The sequence below is a fragment of the Notolabrus celidotus genome, chromosome 13, assembly GCF_009762535.1.
Source record: "Notolabrus celidotus isolate fNotCel1 chromosome 13, fNotCel1.pri, whole genome shotgun sequence".
NCBI lineage: Eukaryota > Metazoa > Chordata > Actinopteri > Labriformes > Labridae > Notolabrus > Notolabrus celidotus.
The window spans coordinates 1,202,720-1,212,863 of NC_048284.1; the positions used below are offsets into that span (position 1 = coordinate 1,202,720).

General features: G+C 42.6%; 1 protein-coding gene across 1 annotated transcript; it reads right to left on the minus strand.

The window, feature by feature from the left end:
* Window positions 1-286: 286 nt before the first annotated feature.
* LOC117824554 (NACHT, LRR and PYD domains-containing protein 12-like) lies at window positions 287-9,944 on the minus strand. Its single transcript, XM_034700087.1, has 10 exons — window positions 9,713-9,944; window positions 5,493-7,305; window positions 5,235-5,408; window positions 4,829-5,002; window positions 4,337-4,510; window positions 3,899-4,072; window positions 3,227-3,400; window positions 2,956-3,129; window positions 1,178-1,224; window positions 287-1,053 (listed from the first exon to the last, which is right to left on the minus strand). Exons 1-10 carry the CDS (start codon window positions 9,942-9,944, stop codon window positions 512-514), a joined length of 3,678 nt encoding a protein of 1,225 aa, XP_034555978.1. The 3' UTR covers window positions 287-511.
* Window positions 9,945-10,144: the final 200 nt, after the last annotated feature.

Below are 10,144 nucleotides of genomic sequence, written 5' to 3' on the forward strand. Positions count from 1 at the left end.
TTGGATACAGTGATAGTATAATTTATTTTAACCAACCTACCAAAGTGCAGTGCAAATATTCACCAAAATGTGAAAAAAAGTGGAAAATGTAAAATAATACTATTGACAAAAGTTATTATATATCAAGTGATAATGGAAGGACAACTTTAACGGGTAGAAAGCTTGAGTAGAACCAGACTCATGTTGAACAGTGTTCATTTACTGCTTATAAATATGGATGACATGCTTCCATCTCCTTCCATTGAAAACTGTGAAGCCAAAATACAGCCATGGTGGGCACTAACATACTGTGCTGATGACATATTTTGCACCCAAGGCATGAACAGAAGCAACCTTGCTGGAGTCACTCTGTCACATCCAATGAGTAGCAGACTATAGCACAATACACTGTAAGCACTGAGTAGCACCATTAGCGTTAGCACTCAGCATTTTGTGTGTTAGTGCAGAGAGTTAATTGTTCCTCAGAAGTTGTTGGTCTGTAGGGTTTGTGAAGAGGAGGAGATTCTCCCTCCTACAGAGAACACAGAGTCACTGAGGAATCATAGTACCTGTAAATAAATCCAAACCCAGGATAGAGAGGTTCTGTGAATGTGGTGTTGAAGGTGTGGAGGTGGGTCAGTGTGTCAGAGGAGACTCTGTAGAAGGACAGAGTACCAGCAGGATAGTCCACATACACTCCTACTCTGTGAGAGACTGAGGCTGAGAAGAGAGGGAGGACTGTTTCTTTGTTATTGTGCCAGACAGAGTAACCATCGTCAGAGCAGATCAGACTCCAGGACTGATTATTATATCCAAACATACAGTCAGTATTGCCCCCTTTCCTGCTGATTCCTCTGTAACACACTGATATATTAACCCCTCCTCTCCACTTGACCTCCCAGTAACAGCGACCAGTCAGACCATCTTCACACAGCAGCTGGAACCTGTGTTCAAATCTGTCTGGATGAACAGGGTATGACTGATCCTTTTCAACATGTGTCACCTTCTTCTTGTTTTTAGACAGTTTGAGGTCTCTGTGTGCTGTGTTGGAGTCCAGAGTGAGTTCACAGAAATCTGATGGAGAGACAAAGACACAACACAGCAGCAGTTTATCATCAGACACACCTGAAGGCTTTACTCTTTGTTACCTGACAGTCTGCTGTTTGGTCCTCATGAGTCAAACTGATTTCACACTTACATCTCCTTTTGTCAGGTTTTAATCTCTGCTCTCCACAATGGTCCACCCTGGAGGAAGAAACACAGTCAGAATGTTTACTTCTGTCCATTATGAGTCCTAACTGCTGTTCAACATTGCAGTAACTCACAGTTGATCTCTGATTGAACAGGGAGAACTTTATTTGCTGTTCCTGATTACACGCACAGCAACAACACATTATTGGACTTTTGAAGTACATACACATATGGACTCTAGGTGGTGGGTTTTCAAATGACAGACTTCCACTACCATGTATATTAGTGATGTGCCATTGATTGACGTAGCACCACTATCGCTCTCTACTAGGGATGCACCGAAAATTTGGCCACTGAAAATTTTCGGCTGAAAAATGGCCCAAAAGTGCATTTTCGGTTTTCGGAAAGACTTTTATCACCAAAATACCACGGCCGAAACAGAATGTTGTGATGACCCCAAGCAAAAAACTGCGGCTTGTCTGGATAAGGACCAACATGTCTGCATCCGTTCTTCCTTTAACTGCAGCACTAAAGCGTCTTCTAAGCAAAGAGGGTGAGACGGACCACGGAGTGAAAACAATGAAAAGTGCACTCTTAGAGTCTGTCAGCACACGTTTCACTGAGATCCTCTGCACTTCATCACGACTGGACTTGATCCGCGTTATAAAGATCATTACTATAAAGCAGCGCGCACGAGAAATGATCCAGGCTGCGATGGATGCGGAGAACCCGCTTGGAGACGGAGAAGCGTACAGCGCAGGAGAAGGAGAACAGAGCGCAGAAACAAGGACTGGTCTCTCTGAACCAGATGAGGGGGACGCACCCTCGTTGTCTGATATGTTCAATGAGATCCTTGATTTTAGTGAGGTTAGCACACAGTCAGAGCCAGAAATGCAACGGTAATTAGCATAATAATTTATTTCGGTGTTTCGGTTTTCGGCCTTGGTTTCCTTATTTTGGTGCATCCCTACTTTCTACCTCTCCCACATATATAAAGAAAGACAAAAACGTTTCTCTGTCTTGATGTGATGAGGTAAAACCTCAAAAGACCAATTTTCTTGTACCCCTTGCAAGATATATGTCACTTTACAGCCCTGGTGTGTACTTAATGTTCTAAAAAAATGTTGTTTGTTGAATGTTTAGTGATAAACACCACTTTGACACCATGTGCCAACACATGCCATTGCATTGCCTGTTGCACTGCAAAACATGGAAATGTATTCATTGAAGGTGAATATATTAAGGGGGGGATCTCTATAGCTCTGAGGGTTGGTATGATGGCTTACCAAACAAAGAAAAAAAATGAACAAACAGGAATGGAACACATCCCCATATCAGCCTGCAGCATTGTCTTTTAAATGGAGTAAAATGACAGATCATAATTAAACCATACGATTACCTTGATCTTGAAATGGCACACTGAGTAACAGGAACATAACTTTTTTTTATTAGGACAGCAAAACCTTTTTTTTATAATGAAGTGATTCCCTGAGAGTGTGTTAAGTCTCTGCCACTAAAAACAGCTGATCAATGATGGTGTTGAACAAAAAGAGAGTGGATCAGTGGATCTCAACATAGTCAGTGGTTGTTCAGGAATTTTTGGTTTGGTCTCATGTGTTTAACTCACACTGCTGTCCCCATATTCATACTGCTACCAGAGCAGACATTTTGATGTTCATGGTCTCTGTGATTCAGGCCCAATCACTCCTCTGCAAGGAATTATGTGAAATAAGATGTTTGTGAGGAAAGACCTTAAGTGTTTGAATTCTTGGTCTGTGCGTATACCTCAGTGTAGCCAGACTGCAAAGTGGATCCTCCTGTCTAGCAGACAACACCTGTATTCCTGAGTCTCCTGGATGATTGTAGCTCAGGTCCAGCTCTACCAATTGGGAGCGGTTAGAGCTCAGAGCTGAGGCCAGTGAGGAAAAACCTTTCTCTGTGATCAAACAGCCTGACAGACTGTAATTAGGAAAACATTAGCAATTAATAAAGCGAAACCATTTTTTGTCCAATTTTATTCAAATAACTTTAAGGAAGAATGATAAGAAAACCTGACCTGAGAGTTTTCAGGTTACAGTGTGGACGCTTCAGTCCAGCACACAGTAGCTTTACTCCTGAATCCTTCAGGTTGTTGTTGCTCAGGTCCAGGTTTCTCAGACTGGAGGACTGGGAGCTGAGGACTGAAGACAGAGCTTCACAGCTCTTCTCTGAGAGGTTACATCCAGTAAACCTTAAAAGGCATGAAGATATTTTTAAAAAAATTGTATTTTCTCAGTCAGCCTCAATATAGACTTACAGAATATGATGTCTGTACTGACTTATCCTCATCATTGCCTTAAGAAAACAATATAAAGAGAAAGTTGTTTTGATTTTATTCATGGATGCCATTTTTATTCTACCATATTTGTAACTGTTTTACAATTTGCGTCATACTGACCTGAGAGTTTCCAGTTCACTTTATGGACTCTTTAGTCTGGCAGACAACAGCACTACTGCTTGTTTTCTCCAACAAGTGATCATCTCTGTCCTTGCATTTGTTCATGATTTATTTGCCAGTCAGCCATAATACAGACTGACTGAAACTGTTGTCTCTTATGAGTAATCCTAACTGATGCCGTTAAGAACATAAATATTATAAGGAGCTTCCTGTTTTGCTGTCACTTAAAATAACTTTCGGTTATTGTGTCTTACAAAGAGAATTAGGTCTAACAATTAGCCTCATACTGACCTGAGAGTTTCCAGTTTACAGCGTGGACTCTTCAGTCCAACAGAAAGCAGCTTTACTCCTGAATCCTGCAGGTCGTTGTTACTCAGGTCCAGCTCCGTCAGACTGGAGGACTTGAAACTGAGGACTGAAGATAGAACTTCACAGCTTCTCTCTGACAGGGTGCATCCAGTGAACCTAAAAAGTAGAGTTAATATACACTCTGAATAAATTGTCTGTTTGTTTATTTGAGACAAATAGAAAAAGAAGCATTATTTATATTCATTGTTTTTAAAACATTATTATCCCCTCTTTTATATCAACCTTTTTTAATTTTCATCAGCCTTAATAGAAACCAATCTTATCCTTACTGATGACTCAGGAAGTAGTGAAACCACAAGGCAAATTCTCAGGGAAATTGTGTCTGACATACTGAGACTTTACAACAAGGCTTAAACTGACCTGAGAGTTTCCAGTGTACAGTGTGGACTCTTTAGTCCAACAGACAGCAGTTCCAGTCCTGATTCCAGCAGGTTGTTGTTACTCAGGTCGAGCTCTCTCAGACTGGAGGACTGGGAACTGAGGACTGAAGACAGGCGCACATAGCTCTTCTTTGGGAGGTTACATTCGATTAACCTTAAAAGGCAGGAACGTAATTAAAGAAGAGAACTTGCTAGATGTATAAAATTATTGTCATATGAGATTTCTAATATTTCCATTTTCCTTTGTTTACTCCCACAAATAATCATCTTTTTCTTTGCACTTGTTTACGATTTATTTGGCAGTCAGCAATAATACAGACTGACTAACACAGTCATCTCTAATGACCCCTAACAGATGCCTCTAGAAACATAAATATTATAAGGATCTTTCTGTTCTCCTGCTATTTATAATTACTAACAATAATTGTGTCTTACAAAGAGAATTAGGTTGAACAATCAGCCTCAAACTGACCTAAGAGTTTCCAGTTTACAGTGTGGACTTGCCAGTCCGGTACACAGTAGGTCCACTCCTGAATCCTGCAACTTGTTTTTACTCAGGTCCAGCTCTTTCAGACTGGAAGACAGGGACTCAAGGACCATAGACAGAGCTTCCCAGCTCTTCATTGACAGGTTACAATCAGTAAACCTAAAATGACATGTACACATTAGAAAAAACCTTTGATGTTAGATAATTTAGATTAGTAAAAGAGAGAGGGCAAATGTGTGGAGCAGAGGCATTTTTCAAGGCCAGTCACCAAATACAAAAACGCGTATGTTACTATATTGTCTGTTCGGTGCTACTGCAGAAACATGATGGTGCAAAACAGTTGCCTTCATGAAGACCTGCTCCTATGTAGATATAAAAGCCTCATACTGACCTGAGAATTTCCAGTTTGCAATGAGAACTCCCCAGTCCAGCACACAAAAGCTTCACTCCTGAATCCTGCAGGTTGTTGTTACTCAGGACCAGCTCTCTCAGACTGGAGGACTGGGAGCCGAGGACTGAAGACAGAGCTTCACAGCTTCTCTGTGATAGATCGCAGTCCTTCAGCCTGAAGAATACGCAATGAGAAAACATAAAAAATGATGTTGTTTGAATAGATTCTTTTTTAAAAAGGGCTCATTTATATACCTACAGAGCTTTGTTGGAGGCTTTGACCACTGGCATCAGCCTAAGGAGAGCCTTTTCTAAAGCAGAGTACTGCTTCAGGTCAAATAGGTCAAGATCTTTCTCTGAGGACAGTAAGATGAAGACCAGAGCTGACCACTGGGCAGGAGACAGTTTATCTGAGCGAAGACATCCTGATCTCAGGGACTGTTGGATCTCCTCCACCTGAGAATGATCATTCAATTCATTCAGACAGTGGAACAGGTTGATGCTTCTCTCTGCAGACAGATTCTTATTGATCTTCTGTCTGATGTACTCAACTGTTTCCTGGTTGGTCTGTGAGCTACTTTCTGTCTGTGTCAGCAGACCTCTCAGGAGGGTCTGATTGGTCTGCAGTGAAAGACCCAGGAGAAAGCGGAGGAACAAGTCCAGGTGTCCATTTGGACTCTGTAAAGCCTTGTCCACGGCACAGAAGTAGATGTGTTTCAATTCAGGTGCAGCAGTAAAGTTGTAATAAATTGTGGAGGATTTTTCATAATGGGGTCCGTATGTTGATTGTCCGTCCAGCAGCAGGTTGAGTCCAGAGTTGGTGAAGGTCAGATGGACATGAAGAGCAGCCAGAAACTCCTGAACGCTCAAGTGGATGAAGCAGAACACCTTGTCCTGGCTTAGTCCTCTCTCCTCTCTGAAGATCTGTGTGAACACTCCTGAGTACACTGAGGCTGCTCTGATATTGATGCCACACTCCATCAGGTCGGACTCATAGAAGATCAGGTTTCCTTTCTGCAGCTGCTCAAAAGCCAGTTTCCCCAGAGACTCAATCATCTTCCTGCTCTCTGGACTCCAGGGTGGATCAGCCTCAGCTCCTCCATCGTACTTGATGCTCTTCAGTTTGGACTGGACCACAAGGAAATGGATGTACATCTCAGTCAGGGTCTTGGGCAGCTTTCGTCCCTCTCTGGTTGTCAGCACATCCTCCAGAACTGTAGCAGTGATCCAGCAGAAGACCGGGATGTGGCACATGATGTGGAGGCTTCTGGATGTCTCAATGTGGGAGATAATTCTGTTAGCCTGCTCCTGGTCTCTGAATCTCTTCCTGAAGTACTCCTCCTTATGAGGGTCAGTGAACCCTTTGACCTCTGTCACCATGTCAACACTCCTTTGAGGGATCTGATTGGCTGCTGCAGGTCGTGTGGTGATCCAGAGGCGAGCAGAGCGGAGCAGGTTCCCCTTGATGAGGTTTGTCAGCAGCACATCCACTGAGGTGGACTTTGAAACATCAGTCAGGATCTGATTGTTGTGGAAGTCTAGAGGAAATCGACACTCATCCAGACCGTCAAAGATGAACAGAACCTGGAACTCTTCAAACCTGCAGAGTCCTGCTTCTTTGGTTTCAGTGAAGAAGAGATGAACAAGTTCCACCAAGCTGAACTTTCTCTCTCTCAGAACATTCAGCTCTCTGAAAGTGAAGGGGAATATGAGCTGGATGTCCCGGTTGGCTTTGTCTTCAGCCCAGTCCAGAGTGAACTTCTGTGTTAAGACTGTTTTTCCAATGCCAGCCACTCCCTTTGTCATCACTGTTCTGATAGGTTTATCTCCTCTAGGTGAGACTTTAAAGATGTCTGCTTGTTTGATGGTGGATTCTGGTGCGTCTGTTTTTTTGATTGCTGTTTCAATCTGTCTGACCTCATGTTCATCATTGACCTCTCCAGTCCCTCCCTCCATGATGTAGAGATCTGTGTAGATCTGGTTCAAAAGGTTTGGGTTTCCTGCTTTGGCTATCCCTTCGAAAACACATTGGAACTTTTTCTTGAAGTTAGACTTCAGTTTATGTTGGCACTCTGAAGCAACAGATCCTGAAGAACAAAATAGAATTGTAATTAAAAGGTTGAAACTACAATTAGTCTGACTAATTTAAACCCTAGGATTACAACCCATGTGGGCTGAAATAGTTATTTTGAAATGACTATTCTTTTTAATTTTTATACCTTTTACAATTTGCACCCAAAATCTTTCTTTGACCTGTTAGACTGGATTTTATCATCTTGTACAGTACATAGAGGGGCAAGGATCTCTGACTCAACAAAGCTCATTTGCTGTAGTGAAAGATCATCAGGGGCACGTCACTTCCTGATTTCTGTCGTACTACTGGGCAGCTAATACACTGAATGATGTCTCACATTCAAGAGACACGTTTACAGCAGTGCTGATTGTGCAGAGAGGGTCTAAATCTCTAGGTCTTGCTTAGGTCCTTTTCTTTCAAATATATTTCTTTCCTCATTGTTGTGTTTTGGGGCATTTTTGCATTTATTTGATAGGACAGCTGAAAAGAGACAGGAAATGTGGTGAGCATAGAGTGGGGTAAGACATCACCCCTGTCCTTCAACAGCTCCACTGGCTCCCCGTAAAACAGCGCATCCATTTCAAGATCCTGCTCACCACGTACAAATCCCTCAATAACCTGGCCCCCCCATACCTCACTGACCTTCTCCAGTGCTACCACCCCTCCCGCCGCCTCCGATCCTCTGACTCCAACCTCCTCACTCCCATCACTAAATCCAAGCACCGTACCTTGGGGGACCGGGCCTTTGCCATAGCTGCCCCCACCCTCTGGAACTCTCTCCCCCCACACATCCGTGCTTCTGACTCACTTCATTCATTTAAGAAACAGTTAAAAACTTACCTTTTCAAACAGGCATTCCCCTCACATTCATTTTTCCACCTCTTCCCTTGTCGTCTGCTTGTCTTGTATGTCTTTATTTGTATTTATTTATTTATTGTCTCTCTTGTAAAGCGTCTTTGAGTTATTTAAAAGCGTTATATAAAACTTAGGTATTATTATTATTATTAAGACATGCAGCAAATGGTCAAGGCTTGGAGTCGAACCCGCAACCACTACATCAAGGACCATAGCTTCTGTATATGGTGCACAAGCTTAAGCCCCATTTTGGGGTGCAACGTGTAACTCTAAAGACATAGTGATGGCAGAACTTTAAGGGTCTTACCAAGCGGCAACCTCCGGTCTTAAAATAAGAAGCCCATGCGGAAGTGCTAAAAACTGCAGTTCATTGAGCGTCCACTTGAGCCTGGCTGCAGATTCAAAGATCTTAACCTCACACTAACTGGGACGAAGCTAGGTTGAGCTCAACATTTCAATATTGCTTCAAAAACGGATGGGTGATGTCACGGATACTATGTCTATTTGTCATACAGTCTATGGGCCTTAAACACTGCAGCTCCACAACAGGGCTGGAATATAGTATGAAAATACCTGACAAATGTGCAATTGCTAAGTAAAAATGTTCAGAGAGTTCTTCAAGAGATTAATACACATCTTTGAAGCACCTGATACCTTTTTTGTGTCAACTCAAAATGCAAGATCAAGAAATGGGTTGAAAAAAAGAGAATTGGAGAGAAGTCTGCTTGAAAGAGAAAAATCAAGCCATATTTTCAAGGTGTGTCTGATAACTGGGTAATCAGTTAACACATTTGAAGGGACATTGCTAGCTCCAAGCCTTCAGTAAAAAATGTAATTTCACTATCAGCTAAAACACAGATATTTCTTTATCAGCTTAAGCACTGCCTCGCGGATGTATGTAACAAGCAGAGGATTGTGCATTGGCAACTCTTTCCAATCTTACTGACTCACTACTGAACCCTCTAAATAGTTGAACATTACTGCACCATAAACTTTAGACCAGGTGTAAGGTGCAGATGCTGTCTGTGTCTTCAAGATAGCAACACGCCGCCTTTACACCTCACCACACCCACTTTTGAGACTAACACACCCATGGGCTCTAGTGCAGGCTCAAGTTCACTTGACTTTTACACAGCATGTGGGCTGGGCTTAAAAATGATAACTGCATCGGATGAAGAATAACAATGACAATGATATCTAGATATGAATGAGCTTAGGCTACCAGCGCCTGTCACAGGGAGAGAGAGAGAGGAGAGACACAGTCATAGCTATGTGGAAGTGGCTTGCTGTCTGGCCAGCGCAAGAAAGGGAGATGTAGCGCCGAACTAAGAGTAAGGCACAGGCACACCTGTCAGCTGGCCCAAGAACTTTCAGAGACAACCTACTCTGTGATATCTCTTCAGCACATCAGCTGTGAACAGTTTCTCACAGCTCATAGATGTGATCCAAATGTGTGCATCATATTAACAGCAGAGTTGTAAATGTAAACCTCTCCCATGTTGTCTCCATCTCCTCTCTCTATCATGTTAAATGTGTTCAGATTCTCTTACTGCTCTGCAGACAGTCAGCCAGCTCCTCCTGCTTCATTCTCCTCAGGAAGTGCAGAGTGATCTTCAGAAGTGCCTCTCTGCTCCTCCTCTGCTCTTCATCCTCATCCTCCCTCTGACTCTCTAAGCATTCTGGGTAATCTGGACTCAGAGCTCTCTGGATCTTCTTCAGCTCCTTTTTTATAAAACTGATGATGTTCTTCTGGAGCAGCTGGAACAGAACAAAATAGAACATCAGATCATCTGTGACAGACCTGCTGGTCTACAGAGTGCAGCATGAAGACTGGATCACAATGGTGGTTCAGTATTTAGTCTGTAGACTGTCCTGTCCTCTAGGAATAGAGCTAATATTAAAGGAGCTTCATATCAGAGACATATCCTGGTGTTGTTTCCGTCTGAAAAAGTCTGCAGTGACTTTAGACCTGATGTGTTTAT